Source organism: Gavialis gangeticus, unplaced genomic scaffold, assembly GCF_001723915.1.
Source record: "Gavialis gangeticus isolate Ggan-Ray unplaced genomic scaffold, GavGan_comp1, whole genome shotgun sequence".
Lineage (NCBI taxonomy): Eukaryota > Metazoa > Chordata > Crocodylia > Gavialidae > Gavialis > Gavialis gangeticus.
Genome location: NW_017729022.1, coordinates 135,271,853 through 135,295,489, shown reverse-complemented (window position 1 = coordinate 135,295,489; position 23,637 = coordinate 135,271,853). Strand labels below are relative to the sequence as shown.

Here is a 23,637-nt window from a genome sequence, read left to right as displayed (position 1 = left end):
AATTAGTTGCTTAGGAAATGCTGTTTAAGCTGACAGAATTTTAAAGACCTGAAATGAGAGTTGAACCTGCAGAAATAAACAAGTTTTCCATTCAGCAATTCAAATGCAGAAAACCAATTACACTGTAGAGTTCTCGCTACGCTGTGTGTCTTCCTTTTTGCTTTGAATTAGAGTGACTTCACTGAAGTCAATGAGCCAGAAGGATTTATACCACCTTAGGATCTTGATCATTGTCACTGGCTTTATACTCCCTGTCTCTCTCTCTTGCTCTCTCTTTGGCAATCCCTCATAGTCAAGGATGATTATTTTCCACAATTGTCTTATCTGTAGGGACCTACTTAAATTGTGGCTTTACAAATTTTGCGGAAACTGCAAAAAATGGTAGTTTTCATGATCACTGTGAAAAATGGCTTCTCTCACAATGTTGCGCTGAATCACCTGAAAAAAAGAAAAGTTTACCAGAATACAAAGAAAGTGCAGCAATCCCTGCAACCATAGAGCATGTGGTTTGAGAGAGGGCTACTGAGATGCTGAGCTAGTGATGTAGACTCAGTGAAGGCTCCAGTCAGACAAGTGAAAGGGTTTCAAGGACAACTTTTAAGAGGCCAGATGCAGTGCTGCAGCAAGGCTGCAGTTTGAGATGATGTGTGAAAAGAAATCCAAGAAAGCTAAACACTTTTCAGCTCAGGGTTGTATAAGGCAGTTCCCTGCAGGAGCCTTACATGCAGATGGTTGTAAATTGTTTTGTTCATCATGCAACATGACTCCGAATGTATCGAGGAAAAACAGCATGGATCAGCATTTAGAGTTTGAATCGCATAGAGAGCAAAAGTTTGCTGCACAGGCTGAAGATCAGAGCAAGAAACAAGCAACTATGTCCTCAGTCTTTAAAAGAACCATTGAAAGCAGTCTGACATGCAGAGAGGCTACATTCATGTTAGTGGAGGCATTCATGGCCACCAAACATTCCTCTGGAGAAAACTGATAGCCCTAAATTAAGGGACTATTTGAACAAACACATGCCAAATGCTGGCAGTTTCTCATGTGTGAACAAGCTTTGGGGGGTTACCTACCATGAGTAATTGGTTTGTATGTTCAGTCTATAAAATTTGCATAGGCAGATTATGAATTAATTTCAGTTGTACCAGAAGAAGCAACAAATGCCCAAAATAATTCTTCTGCACATTTATTTGTACCTGGAAACTGGACAGACTGCAATTTGCCTGTTTTTCAAAAAGAACTGGTTCACCTTGAGTCTATTGATTTTTCCACCATGGTACACACTGTAGTGAAAGCTGCTGTAAACTACAACTTAGAATTTAATAAGGTCTCAACATTTCTGTCTGATAATGCAATGCATATGAGCGAAGCTTTTTTTAATGTGCTCCATGGAATGATGCCCAATGCAATTTATGTCACCCGCAATGCACACATCCTTTCTTTAGTAAGTGACATCGGCTGCACACATTTTTCTGATGTGGGTAGTTTGGTTTCCTCTTCTAAGAAAAATGTGCAAACAAGGTCCAGGCCATAAGCCTCGATACAGCCTCCTTTGCCAATCGGAGCGGGGATCTACATGCAACTGTGTCATTTCCACCAGAGCCAGTGCTTACAAGGCAGAATTCGCGGTTTAACACAGTTCATTACCATGCAAGGAATATGAAGTAATACCAGCAATTTGTGCACGAGGAACTTGAAATCAAACCCAACACACAGTGCATGCTTAAACCACTTGATTTCTTAAGACAGGGCTGATCAAATGAAGCTTGAAGATCAGTGAAGATCAAGTTACGTTTGTGGCTGAAAAAGTGATCCAGTCCACTGAGCTTCTAATGTGGTTTGAAAGTTGGCGGGCTTTGATCCATCAAGCACAAAACAAGCTGATGGATTTGATAAGTTGAGTCGAAGACATGGCAACTTTCAAACTGTCAACATGAAAACCAGCTGAGACAAGAACTGTTCCAGGCAATAGCTGTGAAGCTGAATCAGTACTACAAGTACAATCAGTCACTACCACCATGGTTTAAACAGCTGACAGCGTCCCTGTTAGCGGGGGCACATGCTTCCCCTGTACCCTCCTATGCATTGCCTATGGACACAGAACATGTGATCTCAGTATATGAACATGTGTTCACAGCACAGAGACAGAGGATGTCAGCTGCAGCTGCTGGTGGATGCTGCATGCTAGTGTTTAACAACTAATATGAATTGTTTCTATCAATGTTGGCATTATTTAGTATTATTAAACTTTTTGTAGCATGCTAATAATATATTATGATATTAGTTACTGTTCATATTGGGCGCATCTAAACATGCACATTTATTAGGTAGGAGTAAACTAATTTACTCCACAGCAAGATCATATTTGTAAATACAAGTACTATCTTTCTGTGGAGTAAAAAGTTCTGTAGAAGCGCACGTGTAGATGCGGGAGGGGCTGATTGAGACACAACAGTATTTCAGCTCAGGGACTGCCTGCTGGCTAGCCTCACGCTGAAGTTCCCTTTTTCCTCAGCCATTCCCTCTGCAGGATGTTGAGCTGCCCTGGGCTGGCAGGCTGACCCCTGGGGCCCTCTACCAGCGGGGATTGCTCCATGCCGGCTCCACATGCTGCTTTTGAATAAACCGCGGCGCTTGTTGCTCAGGAGTAAATTGCTCCTGGGTGCTTGTTCAAACTGCATTCCTTGGAGCAATGAACTCCAGAGAAATAAACTCTGCAGTTTATTCAGGCACCGTAATAGCATGTGTAGACATGCCCATTATGTATAAATTTATATTCATAATATATATCAATTTGCAACCCCCAACACACACACAGAGTTTTTTACTAGTAAATGCAGTCCTCCTTTATGTACCATTGCATTTTTTAAGTGTTCCCTCTCACAATGAAGACTTACAAGAACTCATTTGTATATTAATTTGCAAAAAGAGTTTAGGAGAAGAAAATCTGCTTTGAATAAATAAAACTGAACCTTCCCTCAAAAGATTGAAACCAAAAGAGCTTCCAAGGTTCTGGATGATGTTTATTTCTGTCTTTCCCCCAGACTTTCTGGATTTTCTGTGTTTAGTTATATAATAAGCATGTATATGGCACTGTTCATTAAAACACCCAGACAGGAATCACATGGTTCAGACTGAAAGAAAAAAAAACCCTTCCTGAATAGGAGGTTGGGAATCCCTGCTTATTTGATATGATCTTAAAAACTTAGGAAAAAGTTATACTGCTCTGAGTGAAAACAGATCCAGAAAATGTCAAGATGGAGGGAGAGTCCCTCTAGTGCTTTCTGAATGAGGCCAGGGGAAATGTATTTGATGAGAGTGAATTCACCATAAAATGAGATAAGAACTTGCTACTAGGAATGCTTTGCCCATAACTTCACAGAGCTCCACCTTTGGTACAGTTCAGTGAAGTACTGTTGATAAGCATAGTTAGATCACAAAGGAAGACTTTGGACATGGGTTGGAATATAAAGCCCAATGAAGCAGCATGGGAAAATTCTCACATGGGATTTTCCAAAACAAGAGGGAATTCTGGGAAAGTCTGTTTTTGTGAGATTAGCAGGGCAATTTTTAGACAAAGTTCAGGTACATTTTCCATTAATTAGCATTTATTCCAGGCCAAAACTCAAAACACCTTTTTCAGCAAGAAGGATTGATGCCAAGGTATAATGTAAGCATTCTAGAGGAACTCCACAAAATAACAAAGACCCATAAAAGCAGCATTGTTTTTTTGGTTCACGCTGTTTATACTAACAGAACAATTACTTTTTTAAGGAAAACTTATCATGGTATTTGAGCCTTATTAAAGACATATTGGCCACATCCCCATGAGCAGGAATGTGAGGTCTGTGGCACCTCAAAGCCTTTTGAGGCACCCCGAAACATACATGGCACTTGCGATTCTGTTCCCCACACTGCATATTTGCAGCACAGTGGCAAAATTAGATACTGGGAAATCCTAGCATCTAAAAAATCCACAGCAAAAAAAAAAAAAAAATCGGGCTAGCGCACATGGTTGCAGTGTGTGTCACCCAAAACCAGAGCCTGGCTGGCCAGAGCCACAGTCCAGCTGCCAGCCAAGCTTCGTGTGCCCAGATCACTGCCATGACAGCCCTAACAGGCCCCCACGACTCCAGGTGCTGGCTCCAACCTCCCATACTTCACCTGGGGCAATTTGCCACTTGTCAGAACACATGTGCAGGGGCATGCCTGGGGACACAAATATGTCCCCAGTGAAATGTATGTTCATTACTGTAGGGACATGCCCACTTAATCCAATGTTTTCAATAATACTCACCAATTTTGTAATCGTCAGCTTTCTGGTGCCAAACTCCAGGACAACTTGTGATTTTCAAAGGAGCTGGGGGTGGTCCCAGGGACAGATCCAAGGGGTGGGAGCAGGGAGGACATGGTACATGGGTGTAGTTGCACACCTCCTCCCCCCACCTTTGATTCCTGCTTCTCCCATTGTTTAAAACCAACTGCCTGACAGTGGCAGCAGCATTTCTATTCAGGCAGCAGCAAGAATGTCAAATTAATTCATGGCTCATTAAAATCTAAATGATCCCTTCTAAACTCTTCATTCCACAGTTGCTAATGGCCCTCTCTCTTTTTTAATGATCTTGTTCTACTAATCAAGCTAGCCTTTCTGCTGCAATTCTGCAGTCTGTTAGTTGCTCCTGGTTAGTATCTCCTATTTCACAGCCCTATAAACTGTTTTTAACTCATGCCAATAGATATATATGTTTTTGCTTTGATCCTAAAGTCAATATAGCCCCAGGCCCATAGCATATCAGTAACGCTTCTAGTTTCTTTTTAACTGGAGAAAAAATATGGGTTGCATTATGTGGAATGATGAATCACAACACCTGCACCCCCCTATTCCAAATCCTAGATCTGCCTATGATTAGTCCTCACCACTTCTGAAAAGCTGGCACAATAAAGCCAGATTTTCACAGGCATGTATGTGTTTAAAAATACATCCGCACATCTAATGAGATTTTCAAAAATGCCTAAAGCAACGTAGGTGCCTCACAGTGAATGAGAGATAGTCATGAAACTTGCTTTGGTGCTTGGCACATATGTGAATTTTCGATACCTAAAAGCCTTTAAAAGTCTAACCCAAGTTCTAGCTCAATCCAGGCACGCAACATTCATATATTTCTGACAATGTCTCTGTGGCAGAGCACCTTTGGTGCCAGTCACTTTAAGGGCTTTGAGTGGCTTGTAAGCACAGGGCAGCCGGCAGGTGCAGGCCAGTCCTGATGAGGTGGTCATGTGATTGCAGGAGGGCCGTGTGATTGGAAGAAGGGGTGGAGCAGCCTCCATTTTAGATCCAAGCCCTCCAGAATAACACCACCCGGCTGAGCTGCTGCTCAGAACATCCTCAGAGGTAAGGGCAGGAGCTCTGGGGATGGCAAGAGGCTCCTGGGCCTGGGTATGACCAAAAACTACACCCTGCTGGTGAAGGATGGCCTGATGAGATTGGTCGAGGAGGGGCAGTTCCCCAGAAATGCCAGGCCAGGTGCCTCCCCAGTGAAAGGCAAGTAGGGGCACCTTACAACCACATCCTGGTGGGAAACCCTGATGTAGGGCAAGGCATGGGGGCCAGGCATGTCTTCATACACCTGAGCCCCAGAGGCCACAGCGAGGGGGGCAAAGAGATAGAGTGGCCCCATTGAGAGGGCAGAAGTGTGTGGTGGCCTGCACAGAGTAGGGTGCATTGTTGTGGCCTGAGGGACTGTACACTGGGGGTGCAGAGCAGGGTTGCAAGGATCAACTGAAGGGCTGCACCAGGGGTGTGTTGAGTAGGGCTGTAGAGGCAGCCTAAAGGGCAGCACACAGGCCAGCGCCTATAAGTATGTGAAACTGTCTGGCAAGGGGTTAGGGGCAGAGTCAGCCTAGTGTAAGGCACCAGACTAGTGCCATGTACAGTAGGGTTGCTTGAGTGACCTGAAGGGCTATGTATGGGCTGGGCAGAACAAGAGTAGTTAAGCCTGATGGCCCAAGGGGGCTGCCCATGGAGCAAGGCAGGTTGAGAGTGGCCCAGTGAGGGGCAATATGAAAGAGGCCCTGTGAGAGGGGGCATATGAAAGAGGCCCTGTGAAGGGCAGAGTGAATGAGCTGAGTGGCAGAGGTACAAGGGGCAGAGTTTGGCTTGGCCACAGGCCGGAGCTACCATCAACTTATGATGCCATCTGTGAGGCACGGGACATGGTGTAGGGATGGTATGGAGCCATGTGTAATGCCCTAGGCATCCAGGCATAAAATGGGCATCCTTCCGCACCTTACATCCATTTTATTAACCAGCAAGTTGTGGCAGGAAACAAGGGCAGACTGCCCTAGACAGAGGGGCAGGCTGACATTAAGATCTGGTCATGACATGGCCCCCTGTCACAGTCATTCATATCTCCACAATACACACAAAACTGCAGTTACTGTGTTTTGGACTTTTGAACCACAGAGTAGGCAGATATTCTGCCTGAATACTTTGTGCTATCAACAGAGTAAATTTACTAAACACTAATATCTTTATTACCTGTTTCAGATGAAAGTGCTAATGATAAAGGAGAGTGCAATCCAAACACAGAGCTGTAGCACTGAATAGGACAGATGTGCTAACCAAACGAAACCATTTATTGGACCAAACTTTATTAACCAAACTAAGCCATTGCTAGAAAAAAATAAGGCCTATCTCTAAACATCAGCCCAAAATATTAAGATGTTAAGAATATCTAACTGAAAATATCACTCTGTATTAAGTTTACTTATGACAGCATTAAAACACCAATTCAGTAAAGCCCTCAGGTACATATGTGAGTCCCTCCATTGGCTTTAACTTTACTGAACCAGGGCCTAATTCTACATACGAATGCAAAATTGACTGCCACTGGATATTTTATTTTGTGTCACTTTATGAAACAGGGACAGCTAATAAAGTAATTTTGTAATTTTCCAGACAAACAGCAACTACAATGGTCAGAGAGACACAAAAACTGCCTTTTTCCTAGGATACCGCAACTGATTAAAAGCCTTCAGCTTGAAATAATAATACACTTACAAAGTTGAACATCCCTACGTATATATTCTTTTTAAAATTCAAAATCAGACTTTCTCACCCTCACTTTATCATTTTCATATAAAAAAATCACATCTTCAAAATCATATTGACAGCTCAGTTTAACAATGTATAGCTGAACATTTTTCGCCAGAAACTATGGAAGATTTATGGTTACATGCTAACATAACAAAAAAACTATTTACTGAAAGGTAAGTGGCTTTATTTGGATTTGTCTTCTTGTTGAAATAAATAAAAGAGAAGAAAATCTTTACTTTGCTTTGTCTCTTGATATTTTTGTCTTACAATATAATACAATTGTATTATATTGTAAGACAATATAATACATTACCGGTTACTGCATAACACATTTGACAACCAGTGATTAAGATAATTTTATAGACTTGGACTTAGAACTTGACAATCTGAAAATGAGTGACAGTCTAAGTCAGCTGAAACAACTGAAAAAATACTTGAGAAATGCTAAATGATAAAACTTATCTACCAGTGCAAATGAGGCTGTTAGGAAGGACAAGTACTTTCTAGGGGCAGACAGAAGTGCAGTTCCCTAGTCTAACTCTTGGCACTTAACAGAAGGTACCATATGTTAGACCAACCCTTCTGACCCAACAGACATTAGCTGTTCCTGCATGTCCACCCCCCCGCCCACTGCTGTCTCAGGTTGGGAAGGGGAGAAGCCATGGGAAGGCACACAGGGGGCGTAGATTGGAGCACCTCACCTTGGGTGGGCTCCAATCCACCTGCCCCTCCCTCTAGTGCAGCTGGGTGAACCCCAGAATGGACCACCCACCCTTGCCTTCTCCCCCTCCCATCCTGAGACAGCACCAGGGATGGGGTTGGAGCAGACAGAAGTTAATGAAGGTGCTCCACTTTGGAGAGCCTTCATTTGAACCCTCATATACTGACGGTTAATTTGTCACATGATTGGAGTGCTCTGCAGCTATGCTGTTTTGTTTGGGCATGGTTGTAGAGTGCTTTCAAGGGGCCAGTCATATAACAAATGTAATTTCTGTCTGTGCCTTCTATGTCAGGAAATGAGCTGGTACCAATTACTTCCTGGTTAGAGACAGAGGGGAGAATCAAGGATTGTAATTCTTTGAGTTGCAACTTGATCCCTCATCTGATCCTTATTTGGACCTTTTAGTAGCTCCAAAATCAAGCTCCTCACATACTGTTTGTAAAAAACAAAATCAAGAACAGTTTCACTTGGTATCACCATAAGATGTGAAGAAAAGTTGGTTTTTCACTTCCCAAATGCCACATACCCATATACAACAAAAAATACATACAAGCTATCTGGCAAATAAAATTGTGACAGTCTTATTCAACTGCAGGCAGAGAGGTAACACTTCACAAGGAGGCCTTTATTGGTGTAAACTCCAGCTCCATTTCAAGATCTCTTGACTGCAATGAATTACACAGTCCTATTTTTTACATGGACTTTTTAACACCATCTCCACATCCTTGTTATTGTCACCTCTCAAAACTTAATGGATAAAAGTCTTTTGTGTTAAAGACAAGGAAACTGCATTCAGCGTACCTTTTCTTGCTATCCCTTTTGGCTGTCTTTTCTAAGACTGCCCTGCGCCGCAGGTAGTCATTCTGGATTTCGTTATACTTTGCAGTGTGCTCCTTGATAAGATCAGTGGTTTTCTTGTGGTGTCTCTTTACAAGGTCCTTCATTTCTTTGTAGTGCTTCTTCTGTAGTTTAACAAATGATTTCTGTTGTTTTAGCTCCTCAATAGTCTGAGCTTCTACTTCTGCAACAATAACCACAGAAGCAGCTTCATTTTTCTTTACTCAGAATCACACATGAGTACAATATTCAAATTCCTACTAGCAGGGCATGAAACTAAGTCCTTTTCTTTAACACTGACAGTCAAAATATACTAGCTTAAGATGAATTAAGTGCTTTCAATTATAGTGAGAGGCTTTTCACTGGAGATAAACTAATGAGTCTGAAAATGTATGTTACATGTAATCAGTGATAAAGGCTTGGAAGTAGGGTGCTAAATAAGAGGAGTATGACATTCAGCAAGGGAAAATTGACTTATTTTTCCTTTTCCCTAACACATTTTCAGGCTCAGAGGATTCTCATGCATCCCACACCACTACCCAAAGTTCTCTCCAGTATTTCCCCCACATCTGGGCATTGCAGGTGGAAATCTGACTTGATGCCATTAAGAAGCTGAGCCAATACCAATATTGAACCAGGTCTGATAACATACAGGTGGTTTATTTTAGCATTAAAACATTTGCTATTGATTCCTGGCCTCAGGCCCTGCACCAGATGTTCCCAAACTAGGGACTGCAATCCGAGATAGGGCTGTAGCACTTAATGAATGGGGTTGTGAGACCCACAGAAATTCAGGCTTCGACCAGAAGTGGGGTCACAGACTAGCTGAAAGGAGGGTTGTAAGCCCAGAAGGGGGTTTCTACAGAAAAAAACTGGGAACTGCTGCCATATAATGCCCTTCCTTTTTGTACTTCCCACTTTCATTAGTGCATTATCTTCAATTTGGCTTCAGTAATTGAAAGTCCTGATGTAATGACAGTGTCAGTATTTTTACCTCCATGATGGGGTTAAAGTTGGTTTCCATGAGAAGTTTTGATTAACCTTGTGGCAATCATGTGTGACCTTTTGCTAACACTAGGCACATCCAAGAATTACATTTAGATTGCCATAGTGCAATCTAAATGCCACAGTGTCTAAGTGTTCCAGGACTTAGGTAGCTCTAAAAATGGCACGCCTGGTATCAAGTTAGTTCACCTTAGAGGTGAGCTAATTTAGATCAGCCTGGGGTTAATCTGATATAGATAAACGGGTCTAGTGAATGTCTGCATACATTCATAGCACAGCCCTGCATCTGGGAAAGCCCAGCCACTTGCCAGAGCCCCAGGGCTGTTTTAAGGCCTCCGACCAGGGTATTCTACCCCTTCAGCCCACCCAGTTACCCTTTCCCCTGGGCCAGGCAGGTCGCCCTCCACCCACCAATGCCTCCCCCAGACCTTCTAGCCTCCCACCACCCCACTGACTTACTTACTTCTGGCTGGGCCAGAAGTCTCCTCCCTGCAAGCAGCAAACATATGCACATGAAGGACACAGCTCAGGTTTGGGAAGGTTAAACTAAGCCTCCTGCAAACACTAGTTCACATCCATTAAATGGCGAAAGTGATGGAGCTGTGCTGGTGAGAGTACCAGAAAGGGATTTAAAAAGGAACTTCCTTTTAGGTACTCAATGCTTTCATGGAACTCAATGGCCAAGATCCCATCAACTTCAAAGCTGTATAACTGTGCTGAAAGGGACAAGAAACTGGCATATACATTTGCTATTCTGGCAATAATCTTTCTATGATCCCAAACCATAGAATGCATTCAGCATATGCAACCGTGTGACATCTCTATATTTATTACCTGTTAGGACACTCTGAATAAGATCTTCTGTTTTTGCAGGTGCTTTCACAGAACCTGGAAGTAAAAGTTACCATTGATTCCAGTTTTTTTTAAACAGATGACCACACGTGTTGCCCACAGATAACAGGAAATTCTATATACCGTATCTAAAAAATTCTGCAGTTCACATGGAGTATACAACTGTACAGTAAACTATTGTGGGAAATATGTTTCTTAGGAGTTCTTTACACTAGTTACAATACCAGCATGATAGGCAACACAAAAAGAAAACACCCAAACGCTCCACCTTACTCATTAAAGGTGATGCAGCTGATTTCATTCGTGTGAGTAAGGTAGGCAAGATGTGGCTCACCATTCTTATAACCGTGTTACTTTATGTGACAGCTCAAAATCCGTTAAAATGAGCCTTTCAAATGAACGAGAGCTGGAACAGCTTCATGATGAACACTGCATAGTAGTACACTTGAATGCACCATAGTTTTAATGGTTTTTTTATCTAAAAAAAATACCAAATTAAAGCACCCAGGCACCCATATTCTGAGACTAAATTTTAAATATATAATAAAGTATAACTGTACTATAAAAGTAATTTAAGAGCTCACTGCACTTGGAAATAATAACTGGTCATGTAAACTATCTTGTTCATAATGGCACCCTCAGTTTTTGAACTACACTGCAGAATATATTTAGATTTTTTCAAAACTCATGGAAAAGTTCTGTGCTTGACTATATGCTCCCTTAGTCATTAAAATACATGTCCTCTCTATTTATACTCTTCCCTGTGTATGAAAATTGCTTCTCAAGTAGCAAGGGCACAGAGCCATACCAATAAAAGTGAATGTGTGGGCACTGATTTGATAGCAAAATTGTTTGGGAGGCCCTGGGAAAGGGGTAAAAATATGCATTTTCCTTGGGAGTATTTTTAAATATATCTGCTTTGCAATAAAGATGGGCTTGCGGATAAACAACATACAGAAAATAAAGAGAGTCTCTGCCATGAAGAAACTGCAATTCATGAGAGCCAGAGGCATGTACATATTAAATACTTTTAGACTAGAGGACTGGTCAATTTTGCAAATCCAGATGTTGGGATAACAAACTCAATTGCAAAAGAAGTGCAGGATTATAGGAGGAATATGAAGAAAAGGAGGTTTGCCTTTTATTGTGAAGCTAAGAGACCATTCTACCTTTATGCTTAAAACTGTAGAGGCCAGGCACCTAAAAATACTCACTGTGAAGTATTGGTATCAGGTTTTCTGGAGCGCAGCTCCAGTTTAGAAACGCATTTGATATGACCAGATTTCTCACAACTTCATGGCTCCCACTGTTCTCAAGATCTAACTCCACAGAATCAACGGAAGCTTCTAGTCATTGTCAAAACCTGGCCCATTATGTCTATGCGCTGTATTGGAATTGAAGATTCACAAGCAAAGTCCAGAAATAGCCTTCCTATTATATTCTGCTGACTCCCACTCCAAGATTCTTAAGAATCCTCTCAGCGGAGCTTACTGGCACGTGCATAGGAGGCAGCTGTCTGTCTTAGTCTACACAATTCTGTTGTCTTACATCACATCACTGAACATGAAAGATAAAGTGAAGCCGGAGTGACTTCTCTAGGGTGCAAAAGCACATGTGTGTAGTGTCACACTGAAGTGACAATATTAATTCCAGCTGAGGAGAAGAGTGCAAGAAACAATATAGTATGCTCTGTTATGGTACAACTTGAATCCACAGCTGTGTGATATGGACCACTTAACCAAGATGCCACAGTGTCACCCAATAATGGCACAGTTAAATATGCAAACATTTACACGTCAATCTCAAGACAAAGCCAAGCAGAAGACAGGGCAGGGGAGTTTTCAAAGAAAAATCCAGAGTCCAAAACATTCAGACCTGCTGTAATTTTTTCTGAATTCTTAGTAGTAGAATTTTTGTAGTCATGAGCAAATGAAAGCTAACAGCTGGAATTTTCTGATGGGTTTCTTTAGTCTAAAGAGGGGTGCCTTGATTTTACAAAGTTTGAGAACCACTGGTATAGACATACATCACGTACACAGGTATATTTTATTATCTTTTATGCCCTTAGTAGTTGTATTTTCATGTTTGGTTTTATCTCAGAGGTAACAGTTTTAAAAGAATGAAAAAAAAGTGGGACCTACTTGGACATATGGAAGAGACTATTATAGGCTCTGGATTTTTATTTTATTTCATATGGTGCCGGAAAGGGGTGGGGGGTGGGAATTCCCACTCATTTTATAAAGACATTTTAATGGAAAATATGCAGTGACATTACTATTCAGCCAAATTTTAAAAAATAGCATAGGAAAAGTAGGGTCAGTTCTTTTACCTGGTGCTGGTTGGCTAGGAACACCCTGAGTGGCTGGTGTAAGAGAAGTGGTGTGATTTACTCCATTTTCTGCTGGTGTTGGCCGGGGCTCATTATTTGCTTCTGAGGGTGCATCTCCATGATCAACCTGAAATACAGAATATTTTACACAACTTTTCTAAATGGATACCAGAAATGTGATCAATCTCTCAGGAAAAAACTTTTGAGTCATAGCTTCATGTCTTTTATGACTGTGAAATTTCCTACAGGCTTGTAATCTATTTTGCTACAAGTAAAATCGAGACAGGATTTTTAAATTGTCCCTTTATTACATACAGTTTATCTTTGCAGTGTAACTTTCAAGAAGACATATGGCACTCATCTCTCTGAACAATTATTTCAAGTATACTTTTCTCTTACATAAACACTGCGGAGAAAAATTAGCAGGATGTAACTTAACAGGGTCATTTTCAGTTGGATAATTTACAAATTTATAGATATGAAACTACAGCAGACCTGCATTTTATTTTACAGCATTGCAGTGTGCCATAAAATACTATTACAAGTAATGCAGTAGCTGGCAGAAAAATACCACAGCTCTGTACTCCGTCATGAAAGCTTTCTTGAAGTAATGCAAAAGCTGGCAGGAAAATCACTATTGTAAACCAAATATGTATACAGAGTTGCTTCTAAATTTTGCACTTCTACACAGCTATATAAATACTTACTAACCTTCAATACATACAGACACTTATTCTCTGGAACTCACATTTTCACAATTATACTCAAAGGATAAGATATGTAAACAGTACCTTCATCCTCCTGCTCCCTGCATAAGCATGTTTGTGGCATCCAAGTTGTCTAGACGTTTTCCACATTTTTTTCCCTGAAGGCTCACGTTTGTAGCATATATTTTGCTATGCAGTTACTTTTGTGGATGTCAAGTTTGTAAAGGCATACACATAGAGGGGGAAGGGGACTCATAGTATGGATAAGCAATTTGGACTGTAAAATGGCCAAAATATATATTTGAAGGACCAGTTATTATGGCACCTGATTAAGTATAGTGCTGGATTTGTTCCCCAAGCTGCTTTGTTTTCATTCTTTGATGATAATCACATTACATGCAGAAGCAGGAGGCAGCTCTTTTCTCTGATTACTCCACCCTTTCAGAACATCAATCTGCCCCTCCATCAATACAGCCAAAAAAAACCCTCTGCTATAACTGTTCCATAGCAATTGGACTGGCAAATGTCTGCAACCTGGCTTAATAGTCCCATAACTTAACACATTGTATTCCATGAAGAGCTAGATACTAAGAGATAAACATGCCACTGCAGCTGTATCCATCATGAGATTCAGATCATTTTAATCATTTTGTTTATTTTTTTCATATTCGATTTTTTAAAAAAACCAAAGCATGATCTAAACATCTGATCCTTAGCCACGTTAATTATACTACAAAGATCTTTCTGGCAGAAATCGTGGCTGAATTTGGTTTTCTCTTTAAATACTGCTTAAAAGAAGGCGACTTCACTGATATAAACATGCCACAATGAGGACTGCATGAATGATTAATAACAATAAAACTAGGCTTAACAAACTTTGTATTCCAGTCTGAAAATGTGCACCAAAATATGATTGATTTTGGTATGTGAAGGGGAATATTCCTTTTTTTTTTAATTTATGATCTGATTTTTAGATGTAAAAATTAATGTGGTATTCCAACTTGTTTCCAAACTATTTATGTGACTGCTCAGTTTTGGACACCAAAAGTCTTTGTTTCAAGAAACTGCATCACAAATGTAAGACAAGGTCAGGAAGCGCATAAACAGTCATTTTCTATGGATCAAGCAATTTAATCTTGTTTTATAGCACCTTCTCTTTTCATAATTCATCACCAGCCACTAAAGCAATGGTGATTTTCCCTTTAAGGAAGAAAAATGAACACTATTTTTCATTGCATGTTTCAACCTTGTATCTTACAGCTTAAATATGAAAGGAAAATGATTTATATACTTTCATGCCTTTAACAAAAGAGAATGTGATTGCTAAGTGAAGTTGAGCGCACAGTAAGGAGAATTAGGTTTACATACACTCTCTCACACACAGAGGTAGATTCTGGAGTGCAAGGTGGCTGGAAATTTCCCTGAGTAGAAAGGAAAACGTCATTAACACTGGGCTTATTTACATCGATTGTTACAGGTGATTGATGCTTGAGTGTGAGCGCTTGGATTAGCCTAGCCTGAGCATGACCGTTTCCTATGCAAAAGCCCCACTCCTGTTACTGTACCTTCAGGTTTCTATCTTCCATACACGTTTGGGGGAAACTTTTAGGACCCTGTGGGACATATTTCATGGTTCACTGTGCTGAGAAATGCTACAATTCTTTCCCATTCACTTGTAGGAGAATGTGTCTGTCTTTTGGGGAGAAGGGGTAAGAGAATGATAGAAAATTATGAGTTTTACATCTTGTGGGGACTTCTGGGCCAACAGGTCCCTAGCTAGGGGCCTGTTGAATGGCTGCTGCTCCTTTTGTGCCATATGAGGGCAAAGGCAATAAAACTACTACTACACTACAAATCACTTTACAAATAGTAAGTGTACTGTATTTTGTGATCAGTGCAGTTAAAATGCACAGAAATTTAAGTCATAACAATTAAAATAATTCCTGTCATGGATACCCTACATCTAGTTTGTTTTCTATAGACATGTAGCTGAGCAGTGCAGGGGGAGGGCTTGGAGCTGACATGTCACCTGATTATCACATCGTCATACTTCTGTGGCAATCCCAAATCTATGAAGTCTTTAACTGGGTAAGCGGATTGGAAATGGAGAAGTTTTAAGGTTCACAATGAAGGTTATAGACTTGCATAGCACCTGGTGGTCTGAAACTGGGAATTCACGTCATGCTTAAAATGGTTTCTGCTCTAAAAGTTAAGGTCTAAACTTTGCAAAATGAATCCCGTATTTCTATAATTTATTTCCCAACTTTACAGGTACATTTGTTATGCTAATGCTTCATGGACAGAGTGACTTCAGGTCTACAAAAAACTTGATTTCTTTGTTTCAAACAGCATGTGCAATTCATTACTAAATAAGTTTTGCTAGCTGCTGCCCTGCAGATTTTCACAGCCATGAAGGTTAAAATTGGTCAATTTCCTTTCACTTTAACCTCTACAAGAAGCTAGATCACATAATCATAATTATAGCTAAAAATAAAGAAAGGAAACAACACAACCATGGGCATAAGTGTTAATGTGAAAGGCTAGAAGGGACCTCAGTAGGTCATCCAGTTCAAACCTGTGGTCAACAAAGGATCATCCCACTCTCACCCATTCCAGGCAAATATTTATTTAACCTACACTGAAAAACTTCCAGTGATGGAGATTGTACAACCACTAAGTAATCTATTCCAGTAGTTAACCATGCTCAGGGGATGATGTTTCAGACTCTGTCCTTTTTGAAAGTGTCTTTTGTAGTAGTAAGGGGTAACTGTCTTCCTAGAGACTGACATGATGACATCAACAGGAAATTGTCAGCTATTGTTATGTGTCTATTAGTTTCAGTAAAGCCCTTCTGAGAGCAGGAAATCTCCCTGCTTTTTCCTGAGCTATGAGATAGCACATTTTTAATCTCTTGCATGTTTGTAATGGACAGATGCACAACTGCCTTCCAGCTAAAACTTGACTGTGAAGCACTCCACAGTTATCCTTGTGTCATTCAGCCACATTTTTTAGACAGTTTGGGACAATTTGTAACACTAAAGCCCTGTGAGACATCTGTTCACTCAATTTTTGTAATACTCTGAATAACTTAAAAGTAAACACTAGAAGTAAACACTATGTCTGTCCTTGCCCTTGCAGTAAGTAAGTCCTTCCAAATTTAAGTCCATTACTCCTTCTGTAGTCCCAGTGGACAAGGGAAAGAGACAATTGCCATCCTCCTTAAAACAACCCTTTTTGTATTCGAAGCCTGTTGTCAAATCCTCTTCTCATCTTCTCTTCTCCATACTAAATATCCCAAGTTCTTCCAACCATTTTTGTAAGTCATGTTTCCTAGACCTCTCATCATTTCTGTTGGACTCCTCCCACTTTGTCCATGCCTTTTTTTTTTTTGAAGTGTGGTGTCCCAAACTGCACACAGTTCTACAAGTGATTTCTCCTTACCAGTAAAGGAATCACTTCCCTTGGCTTGCATATGACAATTCTGTTAATGCAATCCAGTATGCCATGGTCTGTTTTGCAACAATAGCACACTGGTGACTCGTTTAGACTGCAATCCACTACATCTTCTTTTCTGCAGTATTGCAGCCAGCTGGTCCTTAATTTGTATTTGTGCATTTGATTGTTACATCCTAAATGCAGTATTTCTCACTTACCAATTTTCATTGGATTTAATCAGATGTACCTTATTTATTGAAATACTAGACACGGTTTTTCCTTCCAGTCGGGGTGGGGAAAAAAAGCCTGTTGCCTTATATTCGCAAGGAAACCTCATTAACAATGCTGTCTAGCATAAAACTGCTGCCAAAAGCAGCGTGTGCTCAGTAATGCAAAACAACTATGAAGATGATTAAAGGCAGCAAACACTGAGCTATAAAACACATGGCCCATATTGGATAAGTATCCTGATGGGAACCTACCTTTTTTTATTAAAATATATTTCTATATATAGAGTTATATAAATACATCCTCTATCATAAACTTTCCATCATACATCTTAAAACCACATTAAAAAACCTGTATTTCCCATTACAATAAACACACCTACTCCCCTGCACAGTCTACCACAATGATAAATTATTACAGCCCATCTGAACAGAATATATGGTGGTACCCACCAAACTCAGTCCCCTCAGTGCCAACTCTTTTTAAAATCATGGTGAGCTTTGCATACATTCCTACTTCCCTTTACTCACACAGCTGAACTGAGCCTTTCTTTCCCATTTCCAATGATTCCAGTTTCTTCACCAGCGTTAAATGTCTGACAAACATCACCAAAAGGGTCCCAAACATGTCATCCAGAATCCTCACACCATCTATTGCATATGCCTGTTGCACATTTATCATATGAGGTGGAGCTGGACCAGGTTGCCCTGTGCCTCATCCGTATATGTATTTTGGGGGATCCCAGGGTTCATAAGAACATTGGGTTCCAGTCATGATTTGTGGGCTAATTAGCACATCAGTCCTTCATGGGATTATCTGGAGTACACACACATACTGAGCAGTGCTGAGCTGTGAGGTCACCATGGCTTGAAATACTGTTGACTCAGCTGGACCCAGTGAACTACATGGTAAATCACGAGCCTTTGGCTTTGAACTAATATCATGCATAGTTTGTACTTTAGGTAAGTAGATATAGAAGTGCTGCTTAAAAGTGAATTTATAGAGTACCTGTTCTGATAAAACTTGTAGCAGTTTAAAAAAAAAAGGTGAAATGTATCGATTCTGGATGAACTAAATCTAAGGTACTATATGCAAATCACTACAGGTATGTTTATTTCAAAGTCAGTGTTTTCAAATTTTGTTTTACTTCAATGTGCTGAAAGATAGCAGGGTCAGGCAGTAAAGAGAAAGGGAAGGGCTACAAGTGTAAAATTTTGGGGGAGGTAAAGTGCAAGGGGGCTACATGCCCTTTCAAATTTAATTTTACCTGCTGTAGCAGTGGAAGGAGGACAAATTCAAGGCAAACCTCCCAGTAATTAGATGCTATACCTGGAAAATTATAACAAATGTATGAAGTTTTCATATATAGAATCTAATTATTGGGGGATTGTCTTATATTTGGGGTTGTATAATATTCAAGTAAATATGGTATTTCAGATCATTTTTCCAATTTATCAAGGTCATTTTCAATCCTAACTATCCTCTGTTACCCCTCCCAACCTGATGACATATGCATATTTACTTAACATGCCCTGTCGTTAATAAAGATATAAAAGCTTTATTGAGAACATGTTAAAATTAATATCTTTATGGTACAGTTAAAAGACAAACAGACCCCTGTGCATGAGATAAAGTTCTGGGATATCTACATAGATAGAAAGTTCTGGGATGTTAATCCAATCTGAAGCCATGTGCAGAGGATCAGTTTCTACCAGAAGAAGTGCCTTTCTGCTGGTAGAAATAAAAAGTGTGCAGACATTTGAGCTTTTTCTCCTGAAGCAAAAGTGGCTGCTCTGGGAAACAATAAGTTAAAAAAAACCCATAAGTTCCAGAAGGACATACAAGCCTGTGGCAGAACACTTTAGCCTCTCCGGACAGTTCATAACTGACCTCAGGGTGGCTGTTCTTACACAGAAAAACTTTAAAAACTAACCTGAACAAGAAATCATCCACTGACTGGATTGTATTAAGTATGATCCAGACAGGGACTATGGATTCTTATCCTACTACCCGGATTAGCTTTTGTGACCTGTTTGTCCTTATGGGTTTATTGCCTGTTTGCCTCTCCCAGCCATGTCTCTCCTATTGCCTGTTTGCCTCTCTTACCTCATGGCTCCTTCCCTATCTTTTGTATTCAAGTCACTCTCTCTATTTGATATGCTAGTCTGTGCACGTTCTTTCACAGTATCTGATGAAGTGAGCTTGGGCTCACAAAAAGCTTATGCTATACATCTCTGATTTAGTTAATCTGTATGGTGCAAATCTATCCTGCCTTCTTCCTGACTTCAGACTAACATGGCTAAGTCTCTCACTTGTGGAAAGCATTCTTAGGCTTTAGCATTAGCATGTGATCTACATTTGCCCAGGGTGAAGCACTGTTCAATCTTTAACAGAGTCTATAACAAAAGCATCTGGGTTTCTTTCAGTGATCTTATCTCAAAAAGTGTATTAGACCCCAGAGAGAGCCATAAGGAACCCCACTTGTTCTTCCTCCCTGTTAGACATTGAGCCATTGACGACTATACATGTAGCCACAGCCGCAATATTTGAAACTTCACTTACAAAAAATGTATGCACACACATCTGTTCAGGCAAATCTGGCAGTCACACCTAAAATTACTTAATTCTGCTTGGAAGTGTTATTCTCATGAGTAAACAGAGATTTCAAATCTGACCCTCTGTCACTGAAAAAAACCCTGCCCAGGAAAATGAAGCTTACAAGAAATGAAACAAGCATAAAAAAAGATGCAAACGTTCAGAAATAAGAAGAATGCTTTAGTGATCATATAATTTCAGGCTACTTATCTTGCATGATGCATGTTCACAAATCCAAAGAATAGAACACTTAGAATACAATTTAAATGTAATTTCATGTTGCAATTTTGTGCATTTCTCCTGCTGTTTCATTGGCCTGATTAGTTTTATATAATCAATAAATGCACCACCATAATGATCTTATTTTTCTCTAAAAACATGCTTATCTACTATTTTAAATAGGTGCCTTTACCAGATAAGTTTTTAAGTTGTTTGACATTATGAGAACATACTCAGTGCTACTTATATCAATTCAGCTTCCTAGTTTCCTGTTCGCTTTAAGTAGTACTCTGACAAATGTTTCTTAGCCTAATAAATAAGCCTGTTCAGAGAAAAGAAATCTGCTTTTTATAAGCAAAAATGACCTCTAGAAGTACTTTAAGGGTTATGTTGAAAAAAGACTTTGCTATTAAAATTGAATCTTGTGTGTAGATCATCCTAGATAAACCTCTAAGATAGTATTGAGTATGTCAGAGCATCCTTGTTCAACCAAACTTGTGACACCATGTGTATAAAAAAGACAAGACAAAGAGGTAAATTGTTGGCCAAGGAATTTCAATTACTTTCATTCATCTAATCTGGAATGGGGACTGTGTTCTTGGTTACAAAACAAATTCAGTTCCGACTGGAAAACAGAAGAAGCCAGGGAAAATATCAGGGGCTAATTCAGGGCTATGGAAGCCTTTTTTTCCCATTGCTTCTATTATTCATGACTAGCTACTTGTGCTGAATACTTTTTACTTCATGTCACATGCCCAAAGTATGATACAGGCATTATTCAAAATCTGACAATGAGATTTTCAATACCATCTAAGGCTGTGTTTAGACTCTGAACTCATTATGCTGGGCAGCAGCACCGTCGAACAAGCTGAGGAGCTCTGTGAATGCTACTGCCCAGATCAGAAGCAAGGGTGCTGAGTCTGTGTAGACCCAAACATGGGTTAATTAGCACTGCCTCTCAGTGGAGCTACTTAGGGTGTGGACACAACTACATCTGGAGCCTTTTCAAGAGGGGAAAAATTCAAAAGGGTAGCAGCTGGTATGTTCTAATTGTTATTTTGTAACTCTCTCCAGCTGAATTTCATCTATTCCTGAATAAGCTAAAACATGATAACAGGGAATCAGTTCCATGAACCCACAATAATGAATGATTCTATCCCTGTCTTGCTTTATGCAGGTGATGCACTGTTAACGTCATAATCCCAGATAGGCCTCCAAAGGTTATTAGAAGCTTTCCAATATTATGACACCTTGAATAGCTTGGAAATCAATACTGCTGAATCTAAGGTACTGTTTTTGGGAACAAAAGGAAGAAACAAGCATGGTTTTTACAGATAAAGAAATTAGACATGGTCTTCTCATTTATATAACTTAGACTTTATTTTAATAAAATACCTGAGCTGGAATAAATGCATTAAAATGTAAGCATTAAGTCAAAAGAAGCCACAGGCTGAATTTTATCCTTTTACAACAAGACTGGTAGAAGGATGGCAACTGGCAGTGCTCAAGGACCATAGATCTAATGTAGAGTCCATTTTATTGTATGGGTCAGAATTCTGGGGTGATGACCCCATGGTTCGTTCTTTTTGTTTAATAAGCGACTTTTTATCTCTTCCAAATCCATGATGGGGGGAAGGTTTATGCATTCTGAAATGGGGCTGCTTAATGTTAGCACTTTAGCTCAATTAAAAACTAAATTATTGGATAAAAATTTGAGCTTGTGCCCCAATCAGATACCCTAAGAAATGTATTTTAGAAGCCCCTTCTCTTACAGATAGTCTTATTCAGATGGTTATTAGGGTTGCGCGAAATTTCGCTGAGTGTTTCGTTTTGAAGATGTTTCGATGCATTTTGAGTTCAAAACAGCAAAACTGAAATGAAACAAAAAGCACTGAAACAGCTTTGAAATGATATGAGGGCACTCGAAAATTTTTGAAAGTTTTGAAAAGCTTCAAGTTTCGAAGCAGCCCGATGCTGGCAGGCAGAAGAGAGCCAGGGCTGTGCTTTCAGCGGCTCCAGAGCGCCATGTGACTCAGTCTGGTGGGAAGTGCAGCCCTGGCTCTCCCCACCTCCCGCCACTGGGCTGTGCTCCATGGGGCTGCCAGAGCCAATCAGAGCACAGTGCCGGTTCTGCCCACCTCCTGCCACTGGGCTGTACTCCGATTGGCTCTGCCAGTCCCATGGAGCTCAGCCCAATGGCGGGAGGAAGGCAGAGCTGGCGCTCTGCTCTGCCTCCCACCACCAGGCTGAGTTCCATGGGGCTGCAAGGCTCTGGGAGCTGAACCTAGTGGTGGGAGGCTAAGCTCCCAGTGGCTCGCAGACCAGTGAAACTCAGCTCGGTGGCAGGAAGTGGAGCGCAGCACTGGGGCTGCGCTCCACCTCCCACCACCAGGCTCAGCTCCATAGAGCCACGCTGGGTGTGGGCTGCACCCAGAGCTGGTCCCAGGCAACAACAGCAGCCTTCTGCCATCTGGCAGGCAGATCGGGGGCCCGCTAGCACCCCCAGGAGGGCTGTGGGGGCTCTGCCGGACTCCTCCTGCGGGGTTCAGGCCCCTGATCTGCTTGCCGGATGACAGGAGGCTGCTGTCCAGCACCAATCTTCCCGACGCTGGGTACAGGCTGTGCCCAGTGCCAGTCCCAGGTGGCAGGAGCAGCTTCCTGTGATCTGGCAGGCAGACCAGAGGCCAGCACACATGGGAGGAGTCTGGCACAGCTCTCCTGCAGCCCTCCCAGGGGTGCAGGTGGGCCCCTGATCTGCCTGCTGGATGACAGGAGGCTGCTGCTGCAGGCTGGGACTGGTGTTGGGTGCAGCCTGCACCCAGCACTGGGAATACTGGTGTTGCCGCAGGCCCCAGCCGGCAGCAGCAGCCTCCTGTCATCCGGCAGGCAGATCGAGGGTTTGCCTGCAGCCCCAGAAGGGCTGCGGGGACTGTGCTGGACTCCTCACAGGGGTGCAGACCCCCGATCTGCCTGCTAGATCACAGGAGGTTCCTCCTGCTCCCTGTCTCCTGCTTGTCAATAGCTTGACATGCAGTTTCCCAGAAACCTCTGCACCTATCTCCTTGAAACTTGGCAGGCTTCATGGCCTCAGAAGGGGCTACCACCCCTGCATGCTTCATCTGAATCAGGCCAGAAATTACAAAGTTATAGGCAGTTTCATGCTTCCCCATTACAGCCTATGGGCAAAATGTCGAAACAGTGTCGAAACAGCAAAACAGTTTCGACAAGACAAAACGGAATAGTGCTTTCAAAATGAAACAACGCTTGAAACGAAACACTGTTCCATCAAAATGTCAAAACAGAAGTCGAAGCAGAATGGTGCTGTTTCGCACATCCCTAATGGTTATATAACAGTTATACTATCCTACAAACAAATGGCCTGGGAAACGTGCTGACAGTTACTGACCCAGTGTTTTCCCCCATATTTAAACAAGATATAAATGTAAGAATTAAAGATGTCAGCATGCAGGCAGATATGCAGGGAGTGAGATTTTCTGAAACTTCTCCTTTTTTGAGATTAATACAGCATTCTTTTGGCCTAGAAACCTACCTATCTGGAGTACAAAACCAGAAACTATGAGAGGCCATTACTAAACTGTGATTCAGTCCAATG

The 23,637-nt window shown here is 41.2% G+C and overlaps 1 protein-coding gene across 5 annotated transcripts in view; it reads right to left on the bottom strand.

Moving 5' to 3' along the window:
- The window catches only part of PLCB1 (phospholipase C beta 1), a 948,624-nt gene that overhangs the window by 186,631 nt on the left and 738,356 nt on the right, over positions 1-23,637 (bottom strand). For all 5 annotated transcript variants that reach the window (XM_019516220.1, XM_019516217.1, XM_019516218.1 and 2 more), the window contains 3 exons: positions 12,841-12,967; positions 10,494-10,547; positions 8,619-8,838 (listed from right to left, as the gene is read on the bottom strand). In XM_019516220.1, coding sequence (XP_019371765.1) covers positions 8,619-8,838; positions 10,494-10,547; positions 12,841-12,967 — 401 coding nt within the window. The remainder of the gene's footprint in view (positions 1-8,618; positions 8,839-10,493; positions 10,548-12,840; positions 12,968-23,637) is intronic.